A 19059-nucleotide genomic window follows, 5' to 3' on the forward strand; every position below is an offset into this window, starting at 1 on the left:
CAGTGGCACAATCTCTGCTCACTGCAATCTCTACCTCCTGGCGTCAAGGCATCCGCCCACCTCAGCCTCCCGAGTAGCTGGGACTGTAAGTGTGCACCACCATGCTTGGCTAATTTTTTTTTTTTTTTTTTTTTTTGTAGAGAGAGAGATAGGGTTTTTGCCATGTTGCCCAGGCTGGTCTCGAACTCATGAGCTCAAGTGATCCACCCATCTCAGCCTCCCAAAGTGCTGGGATTACAAGTATGAGCCATTGTGCCCGAAAGAACATTGGGATACTGTAAAAAGTTACATAAAGTGCTTGGGAATACTCCTGGCAGATTGTAGATATTCAATAAATTATTTCTGGATAAATAAATGAACAGCCAACTGAAATGTCTCTTTTAATTTTACCACGTCATCACCAGTACTGGGGATTATGATTTTTGGTCAACATTTTGTTGATTTATCAGGTGGCCATTATGATTCCAGGGGTTTGAGATTGCACATCTTTGCTGTCCACGGTTGTGTGAGTGTGGAAGGGAAGGATGGGAGGGACTCCCAGCCCCAGGCCCTCCTACCTGCTGTTGAGGTGGTCCTGGCAGGAACGCACCTCATCTGAACTGGGGTGGCCTCCTTCCACCAGCTCCTGGACCGTGTGGTTCACGTCCAGAACGCGGCCCATCAGGCTGTTCATCTCTTGGTCCAGGCTCTCGAATCTGCAGGAGGATGGAGATGCTCAGACACCCGAACCCTGCCGACCTTGGTTTTATGAAACGCCTTCTACTGGTTCTACTCCTAATTCTCCACCCTCCTTTTCAGCCTCCTTTGTGGGCTCCTCCTCTTTTACCTGCTGTTAATTTAATGTATGTATGTATGTATGTATGTATGTATGTATGTATGTATGTATGTATTGAGACGGAGTCTTGCTCTATTACCCAGGCTGGAGTACAGTGGCACAATCTCGGCTCACTGCAACCTCTGCCTTCCGGATTCAAGCGATTCTCATGTCTCAGCCTCCCAAGTAGCTGGGATGACAGGCATGCGCCACCACACCTAGCTAACTTTTCTATTTTTAGTAGAGACGGGTTTTCACCGTGTTGGCCAGGCTGGTCTTGAATTCCTGACCTTATGTGATCCACCTGCCTTGGCCTCCCAAAGTGCTGGGATTATAGGCATGAACCACCACGCCTAGCCTCTACCCGATGTTTAAATGGGAGTTTCCGCAGCAGCAACTCCACCCTGAGCCCTCTGGGTTTTCCCTCACACCCTTCTTCGACGATTCCACCCAACCCCACAGCCTTGCTCTTCTCCCCTGAACTCGTGACAGTCACACCTCAGTCTTCAGCCTCAACCTCTTACCTTTTGAACCTGTCTTCAACCTAAAGTCTGCTGTATACCTTCTTGGGGCTATTCACACCCACCTGACTCAAATTTGTTCTTCCTCTGGGCCCCCATGTTGGGGACAGCACTGTCATCCCCCAGACCAGAGCCCTGGGCTTTGTTTTAGGAAATTGCTCTGGCCCATCGGCCTCCATGGCCTGTCTGTCTACTTACTTCCAGCCCTGGTCTAATCCATTCCGCTCCATCTGGGTCCCCACCCCAGTTGCCTCTCTGGGTTCCCAGCCACAACTCTCAACCGCTCCAACCCACCCTCCACATGGCAGCCACTGAGGTCTATTTTAAGCTGGACATGGTCCTCCCATCTTTAAATCAATGTTTCAAAGAACTGGGCAACTGTGGGCACAGTAGGGGCAAGGAGCAGCCCTGTGTTTCCAGCAGTGCCCAGCACAAGACCTAGAAAGGCATAGGCACTCAGTACTAACACCTGCTGAATGAATGTATGGATGAACAAGATGCTCAGAGAGAGTGGTGCAGAGGAGGAATAGACATTGTTCACCCACTAATTGAACAACTCATTGCTAAGTCAGCCAACAGACAAGTCAGCATATAATATGTCATGGGATGGTAAGTGCTACAAAGAAATGTAAAACAGGATGAAGCAATGGAAAATGTCAAGGGTCAGAGCTATTTTAGTAGCTTAGGGAGGTGACATTTATGCAGAAGCATTGGGAGGCCTCCCAGAGGAGGGGCCAGGCTGAGGTGTCCCTGTAGAAGCATAGGTCATTTATTTCATGCTTGGCGAATGTAAGCCTGGGTAATAAGAGCAAATGCTGGGGGAATGCTTCCCCTACCCCCAGGCATTTGCTTCATGTTCTGCATGTATGAACTCATTTACCCTTCATCACAAGCTTGGGTAGGGACTAATACCACCCCCATTATACAGGTGGGCAAGCTGAGGTTCAGGAAGGTTAGGCAGGTTGCAAACCTTCTAACTGTCACAAAGCTGGTTATGAGTGAAGCAGGGATTGGAAGCCCTCGTTCCAGCTGAGCGAACATGGGAACTGTTGAACCAATGAAGGTGAGACTGGGTGCATGAGGAATGGGACCCCGGAGTCCCACATGTGTGCGCTCACCGGTGCTGCACCACCTCAACGTCGTCGAGTGAATCGGGCACACGCATGGAAAGCAACCATTGCTCCTTCTCGCCGATCCACAGCTCGCACGCGTGCACCTCACCAAACATGCGGTAGACAGCGAGCGCGTCCCGCAGCCACTGGCGCCGCAGCGCCGCCACTTCGGTCACCTCAGCGAACAACTGCTCGGCTTCCACCACGCGCACCTGCAGCGCCACCACCAGTGGCCCTGCGCCACTGGCACCCCCGAGTGTCGCCAGCTGGCGTCGCAGGCCGCTCACGGGCCCACGATGCGCCTCCACCTCTCCGGTGAGCGCGCGGTGCTGGCGCGCCAGGCGGCGGCTGGACGCTTCGTCGTGGCCAAAGTCGCCAGCGGCTGCCAGGCGGTAAGCGTCGCGAAGCCAGTCCAGCAGCCCGTCGAGGTCAGCGCCGAACTGGTGCAGCGCCCGCGCCTCCTGCAGCCGCCGCTCGCGCCGCGCAACAGCCTCTTCCAGCCGCTGCCAGCGGCGCCGGGCGCTCGCCGCGCGCTCTGCCAGGCCCACCAGCTGCACCGTCTCTGCTCCCGGGCCGACGGCGCCGCCGGCTGCAACCAGCTCCTCGCCACATCGCAGGGCCTGCTGCAGCAAAGCCCGCCGCCCGCCCAGCTCACCCTGCAGGATCTTGTGCTGGGCCAGGAGGCGCGCGGTGCTGGACAGGTCATGCGCGCCGCCCGCCGTGCCCGCTGCGCCCGCTGCGCCCGCCGCACCGCCGCCGCCCGCAGCCTCCAGGAGGCGCTCCTTGTCGCGCGCCCAACTCTCGGCCTCCTCCAGCTCCTGCAGCAGCGCCCACAGGCTCCGCGAGGCCTCCAGCTCTGCCCGTCGCCGCGCCGCCTGCTCCTGCAGCTCCGCCAAGCAGCCGTGCACGTGGTTCACGCGGTTGCAGATGACCTGCGGGTCGCAGGGCTGGTAGCCTGAGCCAGGAGAAGGGGAGCATCCAGGATTGGTCACAAGCCAAGGGGCGCCCAACAGAGGATGGTGCGGGCTACCTACCCTGTCCTTGGTGTGACTTCATCAGGTGCCGGGTCACGCGGCTCCTCCTGCAGGCAGCCTTCCCTGACACCCCAAGGCTTGAGCAGGCTCCTCCTCGATCCTCTCAGGCTGCTCTGCTTCCCCATCCCAGCCCTGACTACTCTGTGTTGTCATTGCTTTGTCCTGTCTCCCCCGCTGGACTGAGAGCTCCTTAAGGACAGGACCTGGGGCTGTCACACCCTATCCCAATCACTGCCCAGCAGAGGGTGGCACCCAGAGCTGTAGCCTAGTGAATGTAGTGATTTGTTGACTGAACGATGGATGGATTCAGAGCATCTCAGATTCTGTATATTTGAGTGAAAATTGTGCTTATGTCAGAACTGAGTCAAATGAAACTTCTTTGTTTTTCGTTTGTTTGTTTTCTTGAGACAGAGTCTTGCTCTGTTGCCCAGGCAGGAGTGCAGTGGCGCGATCTCAGTTCACTGCAACCTCCACCTCCAGGTTTAAGCAATTCTCCTGTCTCAGCCTCTCCAGTAGCTAGGATTACAGGTGCCCACCACCATGCCTGGCTCATTTTTGTATTTTCAGTAGAGACGGGGTTTCACCATGCTGTCCAGGCTGGTCTCAAACTCCTGACCTCAAGTGATCCATCTACCTTGGCCTCCCAAACTGCTGGGATTACGGGTGCCTGCCACCACGTCTAGCTTTTTGTTGTTGTTGTATTTTTAGTAGAGACGGGGTTTCACTTGGCCAGACTGGTTTTGAACTCCTGACCTCATGATCCGTGCCCTCCTTGGCCTCCCAAAGTGCTGGGATTACAGGCGTGAGCCACCGCGCCCAGCCTGGAAATATTGTTTTATAAAACCTCTGTGTTAGTGTGCGTGTCCATGTATGCATGTGAACTGTGAGTCATGAGGTAAGTGCATTTATTTTTTTATTTTAGAGATAGGGTCTCACTCTATCACCCAGACTGGAGTGCGTGGCACGATCATGGCTCACTGCAGCCTCCGACTCCTGGGCTCAAGTGATCCTCCCGTCTCAGCCTCCTGAGTAGCTGGGACTATGGGCCCACATCACCATGCCTGGTTAATTTTTTTTTCTAAGTTTTTTGTGGAAATGGAGTCTCACTAGCTGGTCTCGAATATCTGGGCTCAAGCAATTCACCCACCTTGGCCTCCCAAAGTACTGGGATTACAGGTGTGAGCCACTGCCTGGCTGTGTATTTCTTTTTTTTTTTTTTTTTTTTCCTTTTTGTGGAGAATGGGGTCTCGCTATATTACCCAGGCAGGTCTCAAACTCCTGGGCTCAAGCTATCCTCCCGCCTCTGCCTCCCTGAGAGCTGGGATTACAGGCGTGAGCCACCGCGCCCGGCCTGGCTGTGTATTTCTTACTGGATCATAAAAGTGAGAGAGAGACACTGCCCTAGGTGGAATGCGGGATTTCTGTAATTCTGGATGTTCACTGATGTTGACTCAAACCACAAGGTATCCAACTGAATAATAGTTACAATAACAACAGCTTCTTGCCAGGTGCAATGGCTTATGCCTGTAAACCTAACACTTTGGGAGGCCGAGGCGAGCAGATCACTTGAGGTCAGGAGTTTGAGACCAGCCTGGGCAACATGGCAAAACCTCATGTCTACCAAAAATACAAAAATTAGCTGGGTGTGGTGGCGTGCACCTGCAGTCCCAGCTACTCGGGAGACTGAGGTGGGAAGATCACTTGAGCCAGGGACGTTGAGACTGCAGTGAGCCAAGATAGAGCCACTGTACTCCAGCCTGGGCAACAGAGCAAGACTCTGTCTTAGAAAACAAAACAAAACAAAACAAAAAAACAGCTTTCATGTACCCAGCCCTTACTCTGACACAATGTCATTTGATTCTTACAACCCTCCTGTGAGGCCAGTATCCTTATCAGCCCCATTTTCCAGATGAAGAGACTGAGCCTCAGAGAGAGGAAGGATTGCCCTAGGATCAGCTAAGAAGCGGTCCATCAGGAGCTCACACTCTGGACCACCCATCAGGCAGTGCTGCCTCCCATCCCCATGACAACGCACTCCCCACACTCGCACTCCCCACACTGGCCCCTCTGCTGTATTCTCGGGGCTGCTGATTGTCACAGGAGCCAAGAACTCACAAGGCGAGGGCAAAGGGAGCTTCCTGAGACAAACCTAGCTAAGTTGAAGGAGAGGGTTCCAACAACCTCGCCTGGAGATGAGATGGGGATGGGAGGGGGCTGAGCCAGGGTCAGGATGTCCACACCAGGGCGTGGAGGGAAACTTCAGCATTTGCACTTAGGATGTGACCCACGTCGGCTAGGGCGAGAAACTTCCCCACCAGCCCACAAGCCAGACAGGTTGTCCCTTTTCTAATAATGCTCCAAGATTCCAAAGGGCTGTGGGCTCCAGATAAAGGAGGAAAACATCTTAACGGAGAGGTACGGACCAGCCTCAAGACCCTCTTATCAGCTCCATGGCCTGGGCCTCAGTTACCTCATCAGTGAGAAAGATAAAAAGCAGTCCTGACTGCCATCAGCACTCAGGGCTAGCCATGGTGTTCTGAGGAGTATAAATAATCTCACAGGCTGGGCGCGGAGCCTCACACCTGTAATCCCAGCACTTTGGGAGGCCAAGGCAGGCAGATCACCTGAGGTCAGGAGTTCGAGACCAGCCTGACCAACATGGAGAAGCCCAGTCTCTACTGAAAATATAAAATATAGCGGGACATGGTGGCGCATGCCTATAATCCTAGCTACTCAGGAGGCTGAGGCAGAAGAATCGCTTGAACCCAGGAGGCGGAGGTTGCAGTAAGCTGAGATCGCGCCATTGCACTCCAGCCTGGACAACAACAGCAAAACTCCATCTCAAAAAGAATAAAATAAATAAAAATAATAATCTCACAGAAATGGCCAGGGACAGTGGCTCCCACCTGTAATCCCAACACTCTGGGAGGTGGAAGCGGGAGGATTGCTTGAGCCCAGGAGTTCAAGACCAGCCTGGGTAACATAGAGATCAAGTGTCTAAAAAAAAAAATTAAAAAAAAAACAACAATAATAATAATAATAATAAATCTCACAGAACACTCATATCAGATGGGGCCACTCTGACCATGATGGAGTAGGACAAAACCAAGCTCACTCCATAATCATGCCTGAGCACAGACAAAATCAAGGTCACTGTGCAAACCACAAAAATGACCATAGGCTGGGTGTGGTGGCTCAAGCCTGTAATCCCAGCACTTTGGGAGGCTGAGACGGGCGGATCACGAGGTCAGGAGATCGAGACCATCCTGGCTAATACAGTGAAACCCTGTGTCTACTAAAAAATACAAAAAACTAGCCAGGTGAGGTGGCTGGCGCCTATAGTCCCAGCTACTCGGGAGGCTGAGGCAGGAGCATGGCGTAAACCTGGGAGGCGGAGCTTGCGGTGAGCTGAGATCCGGCCACTGCACTCCAGCCTGGGTGACAGAGCGAGACTCTGTCTCAAAAAAAAAAAAAAAAATGACCATGCATCCCCCTCGCTGGCTAAGATGAATGACAGCTTCCAATGACTGCAACAGCCTCCTTCTGTTCCTCCCACCACCTAGATCAAAATGATTAAGATGCCCGAACACCTAGTCACCCCCATATTCTGACATCATCCAATCCACAGCAAAACTCACTACACTGAATCATCTTCCAAATCACCTAACACAAGCCCAAATCCTACAATAAGCCCCCAGTCATATATATATATTTATTTGAGATGGGGTCTCACTCTGTTGTTCAGGCTGGTGTGCAGTGGCACGATCTAGGCTCACGGCAACTTCCACCTCCCAGATTCAAGCAATTCTCCTGCCTCAGCCTTCTGGGTTGCTGGGATTACAGGCACGAGTCACCATGCCCAGCTAATTTTTTGTATTTTCAGTACAGATGGGGTTTCACTATGTTGACCAGGTGGGTCTCGAACTCCTGACCTCATGGGATCCACCTGCCTCGGCCTCCCAAAGTGCTGGGATTACAGGTGTGAGCCACTGCGCCCGGCCCCCCATCATACTTTCTTGCTGAGATGCCCCACAGCTCCCCATGGTGTGTGTAAAGAGCCACCAAACCCAACTTGGTTTGACCACAGAGGGACTCCTGGTGGTTTCTGGCTGGAGGGCATTGACATAAGTAAGACAGGAACCTTATTAGAGCCAGTCTTGGTTTTGCCTATCAGCGTCCATGACCCTGTGTCTGGTAAGGGCGTCCCTTTCTCCTCTTTTTCAGTCTACGTCTTTGGAATGGGCTGACCCCACTCCTGGCCCTGGGATAGGTGTGTCACATGCATGTGGCCAGTTAGATCCCTGCATACCCTGGGGCCACAGTGATTGGCTGAGCAATGATGGAATCCACTGTGAACTAATGCAAGCTCTCCTAAGACTTTTTGTTAGAACTCTTGGGAGAAAGGGGTCTGTGTCCCATTGGCTCTGATAACCTGTTAGGATGTATACCTAGGGCTGAATGATCCCGGATTTATACCACAAGGGGCAGGACTGCTTGACAGTGACACCAACACAGAGACTAGAGATGGAGAGAGACGAGAGAGATAGAGTCTTTTGTTTATGTTTTGAGAAGGAATCTCACTCTGTCACCCAGGCTGGAGTGTGCCTGGTGGTACGATCTTGGCTGACTGAAACCTCTGCATCCTGGGTTCAAGCAATCTTCCCACCTCAGCCTCCCGAGTAGCTAGGATTACAGGTGTGCACCACTATGCCCGGCTAATTTTTTTTTTTGTATTTGTAGAGATGAGGTTTCATCATGTTGGCCAAAGCCTAACCTCAAGTGATCTGCCTGCCTCGGCCTTCTTAACACCTAACACCTAAGTGTTAGGATTACAGGCATGAGCCACCAAGCCTGGCCTGAGTCTTTTTCGTTTTTGATATGGAGATGGGGTCTCGCTATGTTGCCCAAAACTCCTGGCCTCAAGCAATCCTCCCATCTTGGCGTCCCAAAGCTCTGGAATTACAAGCATGAGACACCATGCCTGGTCTCAGATGGAGTCCTAAAAGCACCCTTGAGCCATACCTGGATCCAGCCATGCCTGAAGTAAAACCCACCCTTCCCCAGACTTTTTTTTTTTTTTTTTTTTTTTTTTTGGTGACAGGGTCTCCGTCCAGTTGCCCAGGCTGGAGTGTAATGGCACAATCTTGGCTTACTGCAGCCTCGACTTCCCAGGTTCAGGTGATTCTCCCACCTCAGCCTCTGGAGTAGCTGGGACTACAGGCATGCACCACCATGCCTAGCTAATTTTTTGTATTTTTGGTAGAGACGGGGTTTCGCCACGTTGCCTAGGCTTCCCTGAACATTTTGGTTACATTAGCCAGGTCACTCCTCTTCACCTTAAGCCATTTGAACTGAGTTTCTATCACTTACGGTTAAACAGGCCCTGATTAACATTACTTAGCACAGGTTTTCTTGTTTGTTTTTTAAGAGACAGGATCTCCCTGTGTCACCCAGGCTGGAGTGCAGTGGCATGATCATGGCTTACTGAAGCCTCCAATTCTTGGCCTCAAGTGAGCCTCCTCCCTCAGCCTCCAAGTAGCTGGCACTACAGGCATGTATCACCGTGCCTGGCTAATTTATTTATTTATTTATTTATTTATTTATTTTGGTAGAGATGAGGTCTTTCTATGTTGGCCAGGCTGGTCTCGAATTCCTGGGCTCAAGTGATCCTCCTGCCTTGGCCTCCCAAAGTGTTGGAATTATAGGCATGAGCCACCGTGCCCAGCCCACACAGGTCTTATTTTATTTTATTTATTTATTTATTTATTTATTTATTTATTTATTTATTTATTTTTTGAGAGGAAGTCTTGCTCTGTCGCCCAGGCTGGAGTGCCAGTGGCAGGATCTCAGCTCACTGCAGCCTCCACCTCCTGGGGGTCCAGCGATTCTCCTGCCTCAGGCTTCCAGGTAGCTGGGATTACAGGCACATGCCACCATGCCTGGCTAATTGTTTTTTGTATTTTTAGTAGAGACGGGGTTTCACCATGTTGGTCAGACTGGTCTCAAACTCCTGACCTCAGGTGATCCACCCGCCTAGGCCTCCCAGACTGCTAGGATTACAGGCGTGAGCCACCACACCCAGCCAACACACAGGTCTTTTTAAATGGTATTCATTGAGAGCAATCTGTGAAGGGCTTGGCACATAACAAGTGCTCAATAAATGTGGGTTATCACTGCAGAATCTAAAGCAGGAGGAGGTCGAGTGGTCCATCCTGCCACTCAGGGCATTGATTCTCCCCGTGACTTCCTTAATGGAATGTGATCTTAGGCTCTGCTTAAATGCCTCCAGGGACAAGGAGCTCACTCTTTTCTTCTCTCAGGAGTCACTCTTGCCTCTATCGGCAACAGTCCCAAGAGTCTCCAACCCCAGCCCCAGCCCCAGCCCCAAGACTCACCCTGCAGCTGGGAGAAGCGCAGGGCAGCGGCATTGAGTGCCTCCACCCGCTCGCTCTGGGCCACAATGTCTCCCTCCAGCAGTCCATGCTTCTGCAACAGGTCGTCTGCCTCCACCAGGTGCTGCCCACACTCCGGGGACAGCAGCTGAGCCTACAAGTGGGGACAGCACTGAGCACACCTCTGGCACTGCCCTGGCCACTCGCCTCTCCCCCATCGCCTGTGCCAGCCCTTGCTGCTCTGCACTGTCACTCTTGACTCTGACCCGTCTTGGAGAGATATGGACCAGCCTCAAGACCCTCTTACCAGCTCTGTGGCCTGGGCCTCAGTTTCCTCATCAGAAAGAAAAAAGCCGAGCCCCAGCTGTTGTCGGCTCTCACAGCTAGCAATGGTGTTCTGTCTCTGTCTCCCTCTTTCTCTACCTATCTCTCTCTGAATGTTTCCATCTCTCACGGACTCTACATTTCTAGGCTCTGTCTCTGTCACAGTAGCTCAGTCTCTGCTTCCATGTCTTTCTTGTCTATACATCTTTGTCTCCATCTCTCTCTGCATCTCTTTTTCTACATTTCTACCCCTTTCTCTTTCTCTCTGTCTGTATCTTCCTTCCTTCCTTCTTTTCCTTCTTTTTTTTTTTTTTTCCTCTTCTTCTTTTTTTGAGACAGAGTCTGGCTCTGTCACCCAGGCTGGAGTGCAGTGGCACGATCTCGGCTCACTGCAAGCTCCGCCTCCTGGGTTCAAGCGATTCTCCTGCCTCCCGAGTGGATGTACCTTGCCCGGCTAATTTTTGGATGTTTTAGTAGAGATGGGGTTTTGCCATGTTGGTCAGGCAGGTCTCAAACTCCTGACCTCAGATGATACGCCTGCCTTGGCCTCCCAAAGTGCTGGGATTACAGGTGTGAGCCACCGCACCCGGCTTCTTTTTTTTGTGAGACAGGATCTCGCTCTGTCACCCAGGCTGGAGTGTAGTGGTGCAATCATAGCTCACACAGCCTCAACCTCCTGGGCTGGCTCAAGTGATCTTCCCACTTCAGAGTAGCCGGGACTACAAGCACACGCCACCACACCTAGCTAGTTTTTGTTTTTGTTTTTATTTTTTTGTACAGACAGGATCTCACTATGTTGACCAGGCTGGTCTCAAACTCTGGGGCTCAAGCAATCTGCCTACCTCGGCCTCCCAAAGTGCTGGTACCGCAGGTGTAAGCCACCATGCCCAGCTGGCTTCTATCTTTATTGTCTCATCTCTCTCTAGATCCAGTAGGTCTTTCTCTCTCTCAAATTGATTCCAATCTTTCTGTATCTTTCTCTGCAGCCATGTAGATTTTCATTGTCACCTTTGTGTCTGCCTCCCCCTCTCTCTGTCTCTCTGATTTCTCTCCCTCTCTCTCAAACTGTCACTCACTCTCTGTCTGCATCCCTGGCTTACTCTGTCTTTAAATCTCCATGTCTTTTTTCATTTCTCTCTCTTTTTTTCTTTCTTTCTTTTTTTTTTAGACAGAATCATATTCTGTCATCCAGGCTGGAGTGCAGTGGCACCATTTTGGCTCACTGCAGCCTCTGCCTCCTAGATTCAAGCGATTCTTGAACCTCAGCCTCCCAAACAGCTGGGACTACAGGCACACGCCACCACACCCAGCTAATTGTTCTGTATTTTTAGTAGACAGGGGGTTTTACCATGTTGGACAGGCTGGTCTGAAACTCCTGACCTCAAGTGATCTGCCCACCTCGGCCTCCCAGAGTGCTGGGATTACACGTGTAAGCCACCGTGTCCAGCATTTTTCTATGTTTCTATGCGTCTCTGTCTCATTCCCATTCTGTTTCTTTGTCTGCCTCTCTTATCCATCTCTGTATCTTTCTCTCACTCTCTCTCTCGTTCTCTCTTTTTGTTTTCCTGGCTTTCTCTTTATCTTCTTCTATCTCTGCCCTTCCCTCTCCAGCTCCAGCTGTCTGTCAACGCTTTCAGCGTCTGCATCCTCCCCTCCCTCCTGGCACTCCACCCGCATCCGCGGCCCCCGCCTGGCACCTGCATCTCCTCCATCCAGTCCACCATGTACACCATCTCCTGGAAGACCTTCTGCAGGGCCAGGTTCTGCTCGAGTCGTGTCCGCCGGGCACCCACAAGTCCAGTTAGCAGGGCCCACTGGCGCAGGACGCTGTCACGCTGGGCTGCCACCCGCCGGATATCGTAGTAGCCTTCGGCTGCCAACGCCTGGGCCAGCTCCGCCACACCCTGTACCCGCTCCTCGTAGGCTGCAATGTCTGCCTCGATCGCTTCGTGTTTCTTCATGGCTGCCTCCACTGCGGGCAACTCATACCCAAAGTTGTCCTGGGGCAGTGAGCCAGACACTCACCCATGCTGCCTCAGCAGTCCACCTGTTACCTTGACCCTGTGTGACCTTGGGGACTCCCCCCTCCATTACCTTGGAGACCGGCCCTGCCCTCCCTAGTTATCCTGGAGACCAGCCCCGCCCTCCCCTGTTACCCAGGTAACCTGGAGACCAGCCCCACCCTCCACTGTTACCTTGGAGACCAACCCCACCCTCCCTTGTTACCCTGGAGACCAGCGCCACCCTCCCCAGTTACTCTAAAGACCAACTCCCCTCCCCTGTTGCCCTGGAGATCAGCCCATCTTCCACAGTTACCTTGGAGACCAGCCCCATCCTCCCTTGTAACCCTGGAGACCAGTGCCACCCTCTCCAGTTACCCTGGAGATCAACCCCACCCTCCCCTGTTGTCCTGGAGACCAACCCAATCTTCCCCAGTTACCCTGGAGAACAGACCCACCTCCTCTGTTGCCCTAGAGACCAACCCCACCTTCTCGTTTCCCTGGAGACCAACCCCACTCTCTCCAGTTACCCTGGAAACAAGTCCCACCCTCCTGTTACATCTCTAACCTTAAACTTGTTACTCAGGAAAGAGGCCCACGCTTCCCCTGTCCTGGAGATTAGGGACCAGGTTTACCTGACTCTGTTACTTAGGAAACCAATTCTATCCTCCTGAGTTACCCTAGACACAAGATACAACCTCTCTTGTCATTTAAAACACTCCCCCTATTGCTGAAGAGACTAATTCTGCCCTTTCTGGTTACCCTGAAGACCGGCCTCACTCTCCCATTACCCTGGAGATCCGGCCCATTCCCCTCACCCAACAATCACTTAGAAGACCAAGTCTCACTTCCCATCCTCATTTATCACCAGGAAACTAATCTAACTCTTCCCTGTTGCCTAGGAGATCAAGTCTCCCTCTTTGGTCCCAGGACCATCAGCCCCGCCCTCCCTCCCTTTCCCCCAGAGCCAAGCCCTACACCTTGTACCTGGGAGACCAGACGCTGGTTCTCATTCAGCCAGCTCTCCCTCATAGCCACCTTGTGGTCAAACCTCTGTGCCAGTAGTTCCAGCTTCTCCTGCCGAATCAGCTCAGCCCGTAGGGCAGCCTCCCGCTCATGCTCAGCCTTCTCCAGCTCACCCCATGCCTGCAGGAGATGGGAGGAGGCAGTCAGACTCTGACAGCTCCCCACAGTTTAATGGTCTTGACTTAGTCTGAGGCCACTCATAGCATTATGGCAACTTCATGCAAATTGGAAAACATGTTGCTTCCTTATGACACTTTACTACTGAAAAACTGTCAGAATGAATATCTAATCCATCATGCCTACAATGTGAATGATTCCCTTGAGCAGTGTGCAACCTATACAACTCCACAGGGCAACTCCACCTCTCCCCTGCATCCGTGGCCTTACCTTATCAATATCCCAGATGCCACAGCCCTCCCGAGGCACAAAGAGGCGACGGTTGCAGGCACGCAGTTTGCTCTGGATGCTGAAGAGCAGCACCTCTAGGTTTCCCTTCTCCTGGAACCTGAAGGAGCATAAGCTCAGGAGCTCTGCCGTCATGCCACCCCTGCCCGCCCTCCCTCCAGAGCTGGACCTCACTTGACAGGCTTCTCCAGCGTGCAATAGGCCGTGAAAGCCTGGAGCTGCTGCTGCACCCCACTTAAGGAGTTGGCAAATTTCTGGTTGCTGATGAGGCCCACGGTGCGGTGAATCCAGGCCAGCAGCTCAGCCGCCAGCTCCTCGTAGCGTTCTATGATCTTACCCACCTCCAACACCTGGTCCAAGACCTGACACAGCAGAGGAAGCGGGGGTCAGCCTCATCCCACCCATGCCTGCCGCCAGCTCCCAGCTTCCCACTCACCCACTCCTTGGCTCCTTATACCTTCCCGATACGCTTCCCCTCCACAGCCAGAGCCTTCATCTTGGAGAAATAGTGGTAGAAAGAGACCACATAGGTGATGATGGACTTCTCATCTGGAGCCTCCATGTTCACATCTGGAAGGAAGAAGGAATGGGAAACAAGACAGTAGGCACTTTGACAGAGTGCTTGAAGGTATTGGGTGGAGGGATGGAGAAGCCACTCTCGTTAGCTGTGTGACCTTGGGCAAGATAATTAACCTCTCTGTTCCTCAGGTTTTGTCAAATAGAAATCTACTTCCTGGGATTAAATAGTGCCTGATACATATAAACCACCATAGAGAAATAGCTATACTTTTCTTTTCTTTTTTTTAAGATGGAGTTTTGCTCTTGTTGCCCAGGCTGGAGTGCAATGGCATGATCTTGCCTCACTGTAACCTCCACCTCCCAGGTTCAAGTGATTCTCCTGTCTCAGTCTCCCAAGTAGCTGGGGTTACAGGCATGTGCCACCATGCCTGGCTAATTTTGTATTTTTAGTAGAGACAGGGCTTCACCATGTTGGTCGGGCTGGTCTCGAACTCCTGACCTCAGGCGATCCGCCACGTCGGCCTCCCAAAGTGCTGGGATTACAGATGTGAGCCACCATGCCCAGCCTATACTTGTTTCTTGAACACACCATTCTACCTTCCACCTCAGGGCCTTTACATGTGCTGTTCTCACTGTCTGGAGCACTGTTCCTCTTCTGTGTTCCTAATTCCCGCTTATGCTTCAGAACTCAACTCAACTCTTTACTGTTTTTTTTTTCAAGAGATGGAGTCTGGCTCTGGCTCTGTTGTCCAGGCTGAAGCACAATGGTGCAATCATAGGTCACTGCAGCCTCAAGCTCCTAGGTTCAAGCAATCCTCCCACCTCAGCCTCCTGAGTAGTCAGAACTAAAGGTGTGCACCACCATGCCTGGCTCAGCTCAAATTTCCTTAGACAAGCCTCCGTGTTCACTCTGTCTATAGTTGGTAATCCTCATGTTATTCTCGTCTTAGCATCTTATGATGTTCTTCCCAGAATGTATCACAATTTGTAATTATCTACTCACTTACGTGATTATGTCACTATCTAGAGCTTGAGTTTTATGAGGACAAAACTATGCCTATTTTTTTTTCTTTTATTCTATTCTTTTCTTTTCTTTTTCTTTTTCTTTTTTTTTTTTTTAGGCAGAGTCTCAAGCTGTCGCCCAGGCTGGAGTACAATGGCATGATCTTGACCTACTGCAACCTCTGCCTCCCAGGTTCAAGCGATTCTCATGCCTCAACCTCCCAAGTAGCTGAGATTACAAGCACGCACCACCACGCCCAGCTAACTTTTTGTAATTATTTTTTTAAATAGACTTTTTCTTTTTTATAAAATAGGGACAGGGTCTCACTGTGTTGCCCAGGCTGATCTTGAACTCTTTGGCTGAAACAATCCTCCTGCCTCAGCCTCCCATAGTGCTGGGACTATAGGCATGGGCCACTGTGCCCGGCCATATGCCCGTCTTAGTTACCACTGTTCTGCCTTCCCCGGCACACAGTAGATGCTAAATAAAAATTTAGTTAGCTTGTAAATGGTGCACGAGGCTTGATGTCAAGAAACAGGCTTTGGGGGCAGCATCCACTTGAATCCCAGTTCAACACTTACTCACTGTATGTCCTTAGAAAATAACCTGGCTCCTCTGAGCCTCAGTTTCCCCATTGTTATAATAAAGATGATCATGGTTCCTACCTCCTGGGAACAACGTAAGTATTAGAAAGACCAGCCTGGCACAGAGGGGAAACTCAACAAATTCTAACATCATTTTAATTGGTTGTTCTTTTTGCTTTTTGAGTCGGGATCCGGAGTGCAGTGTTGCAATCAGAGCTCATGGCAGCTGCAAACTCCTGGGCTAAAGTGATCCTCCTGCCTCAGTCTTCTGTGTAGCTGGGACTACAGGTGTGTGACACCATGCTCAGCTAAGATTTTTTGTTTCTTTCTTTTTTTTTTTTTTTGGTAGAGATGGGATTTCGCTATGTTGCCCAGGCTGGTCCTGAACTTCTGGCCTCAAGCGATCCTCTTGCCTTAACCTCCCAAAGTGCTGGGATTACAAGCATGAGCCATCACCATGCCCGATTGATATCATTTTAATTTACCCATTGGATGCACAACAGTATACCTGGCCTTTATTCTTCACTGCATTGTCCAACTGACATCCATTAGCACCTACTATGTACCAGGCACTGAGCATAGGATACAGCTATAAGAGGCAGGGAAGAGGACTGATTAAAACCATGAATTCTGGAGCCATAAGGTCTGGTTTCCTGATTTTCAGTGTGATGCTGGGCAAATGACGTCACATCCCTGAGCTGTCATTCTCATCACTTTAGAAGACAGGTTAAGCCAGGAATGTGACTCAGGCCTGTAATCCCAGGCACTTTGGGAGGTCAAGGTGGGAGGATCGCTTGAGTCCAGGAGTTTGAGACCAGCCTGGGCAACATAGTGAGACCCCATCTCTAAAAAAAAAAAAAAAAAATCAAAAATTAGCTGAGCATGGTGGTGCATACCTATAGCCCCAGCTACTCAGGAGGCTGAGGTGGAAGGATCGCTTGAGCACAGAAGGTTGAAGCTTCAGTGAGCCAAGATCAGACCACTGCACTCCAGTCTGGGCAACACAGTGAGACCCTGTCTCAAAAATAATGATAATAATTAAACAGGGTTTAAATATTAAATTCAGTTGGATAAAAAAATAAATAAGTAGGCCAGGTGTGGTAGCTCATGCCTGTAATCCCAGCTCTTTGGGAGGATGAGGCGAGCAGATCACTTGAGGTCAGGAGTTTGAGACTAGCCTGGCCAACAATGGTGAAACCCCATCTCTGCTAAAAATACAAAAAAAAAAAAAAAAAAAAAATAGCCAGGTTTGGTGGCATGCACCTATAGTCCCAGTTACTTGGGAGGCTGAGGCAGGAGAATCACTTGAACCTGGGAGGTGGAGGTTGCAGTGAGCTGGGATCACCCCCACTGCACACCAGTCTGTGACAGAGCAAGACTCTGTCTCAAAAAATAAATAAATATAAGAATAATAAATAAGTGAATAAAAACAAATAAGTAAAATAAAATGACCAGGTGCAGTGACTCACACCTATAATTCCAACAGTTTAGGAGGCTGAAGTGGGCAGATCACCTGAGGTCAGGAGTTTGAGAATGCCTGGGCAACATGGTGAAACCCCATCTCTACTAAAAATACAAAAATTAGCCAGGTGTGATGGCGCACGCTTGTAGTCCCAGCTACTTGGGAGGCTGAGATGGGAGAATCACTTGAGCCTGGGAGGCTAAGGTTGCAATGAGCCGAGATCATGCCACTGCACTCCAGCCTGGGCAACAGAGCCAGACCCTGTCTCAATAAATAAATACACATATACATACATACATACATATATACATACATACATAAAATAAAACAAAACAGGGTTGATAAATCCTCTCTAACCAGGTCAGTGTGAAGATGAAAGTGAATAGCTCTGATAAAGTTCCCAGCCATGTGTTTGGCAGACAGTAGAGCTCAGAGGAAGAGAGCAGCTTTGATTCGGAATGGGAGATGGGTGTCAGGGCTGATCCTGGATTGGGGCTGAGGCTGAAGTCAGGGATGGGGTTAGGGATAGACTGGAAATGGAAAAGCGGCTGAGGATGAGGATCGAGTTGTGGGAGAGGTAGACACGGGGATGGGCTAGGGCAAAATGAGGTTGGAAATGGATTAGGGTGGGGATAGGAATGGAGCTGGAACTGAAGATGTGGTGGGGATGGAGACACTTGAAGATGGGGTAGCATTAGGGGTGGCGATGGCGTTGGAGGTGCCATTGGGCTTGGCGCTGGGGTAGGGGAGTGGGAGTTGGTTTTGGGGGAGATGGTTGAAAGCAGGGTTGGGGAGGGTATTGGGGAGGGAGGAAATTGCGAATGCGGAAGAGGAGGGGTTACGTTGGGCCACGGTTGGGGATGAGAGAGGAAGAGGTGTGAGGATGGAACGTGGGAGGGATCGCACCGGAGGAAGGGGAGGCAGAAGGGGAGGAGGCTGAGGAGAGAGTTGGGATTTGGAGAGACCTCAGGATTTGGAATGGTGCTGGGGTGGGACGGAGTTGAGTTTGACATGGCATTGGGGTTGGGAGTCCCTCAAGAGGAAGTCCGGGCTGGGCCCACGCGAGACTCACCTTCAGGATCCAGCAGCCTCGCCAGCCCCAGGTGCTGCTCAGCTGTGCGGAAGGCTCTCTGCAGGTTGTAGTTGGCGTTGGACTTGGTGAGTTTGCTGAAGTCCACGAGATCGGGCCTGGGTAGGGGCACAGAGCAGGCAGGCAGCAGGCAGGCTCCAGAGCCGGCGGGCGAGCAGGGAGGAAGCCACCCTTGTCTGAGCGCCACCCAGGGCAAGGGGCACAAGGGCACAGTCTAGCCAAGGGGCATGCTGTGTGTGCTGTGCAGCATTTAGCTGTGATGTGAGTGTGACGGATGCAGGCATGTCTCTGTGGGTTCCCGGGAATGTGTGTGTGCATGTGCATTTGTTGCTGGGCCGGCCTGTGCACACAGACGAATGGGTAGGCCAGCCTGAGTGTGCTTGGAAGAGATGAGCTCACACGGTGCATGCCTGTGTATGTCTCTGTGAAGTCCTATGACAATACGAGTGTGTACAGCCCTTATGTGTGTTGTGTAAGGACACATATACTTCTTTTCTTTTTTCTTTTTTTTTTGAGATGCAGTCTCGCTCTGTCACCCAGGCTAGAGTGCAGGGGTGCGATCTCGGCTCACTGCAACCTCTGTCTCCGGGGTTCAAGCAATTCTCCTGCCTCAGCCTCCCGAGTAGCTGGGATTACAGATGTGTACCACCACGCCCCGCTGATTTTTATATTTTTAGTAGAGACAGGGTTTCACCATGTTGGCCAGGCTGGTCTCGACTTCTGACCTCAAGTCATCCACCTGCCTAGGCCTCCCAAAGTGCTGGGATTACACG

The 19059-nt window shown here is 51.4% G+C and overlaps 1 protein-coding gene across 3 annotated transcripts in view; it reads right to left on the reverse strand.

Annotated features, from left to right (window-relative positions):
• The window catches only part of SPTBN4 (spectrin beta, non-erythrocytic 4), a 116538-nt gene that overhangs the window by 61464 nt on the left and 36015 nt on the right, over positions 1-19059 (reverse strand). For all 3 annotated transcript variants that reach the window (XM_037991704.2, XM_037991708.2, XM_037991706.2), the window contains exons 7-15: positions 18269-18384; positions 14086-14198; positions 13803-13990; positions 13611-13728; positions 13185-13343; positions 11895-12197; positions 9877-10027; positions 2454-3402; positions 558-695 (exon numbers count right to left, since the gene is read on the reverse strand). In XM_037991704.2, coding sequence (XP_037847632.2) covers positions 558-695; positions 2454-3402; positions 9877-10027; positions 11895-12197; positions 13185-13343; positions 13611-13728; positions 13803-13990; positions 14086-14198; positions 18269-18384 — 2235 coding nt within the window. The remainder of the gene's footprint in view (positions 1-557; positions 696-2453; positions 3403-9876; positions 10028-11894; positions 12198-13184; positions 13344-13610; positions 13729-13802; positions 13991-14085; positions 14199-18268; positions 18385-19059) is intronic.

The sequence above is a fragment of the Chlorocebus sabaeus genome, chromosome 6 (assembly GCF_047675955.1).
Source record: "Chlorocebus sabaeus isolate Y175 chromosome 6, mChlSab1.0.hap1, whole genome shotgun sequence".
NCBI classification, from domain to species: domain Eukaryota; kingdom Metazoa; phylum Chordata; class Mammalia; order Primates; family Cercopithecidae; genus Chlorocebus; species Chlorocebus sabaeus.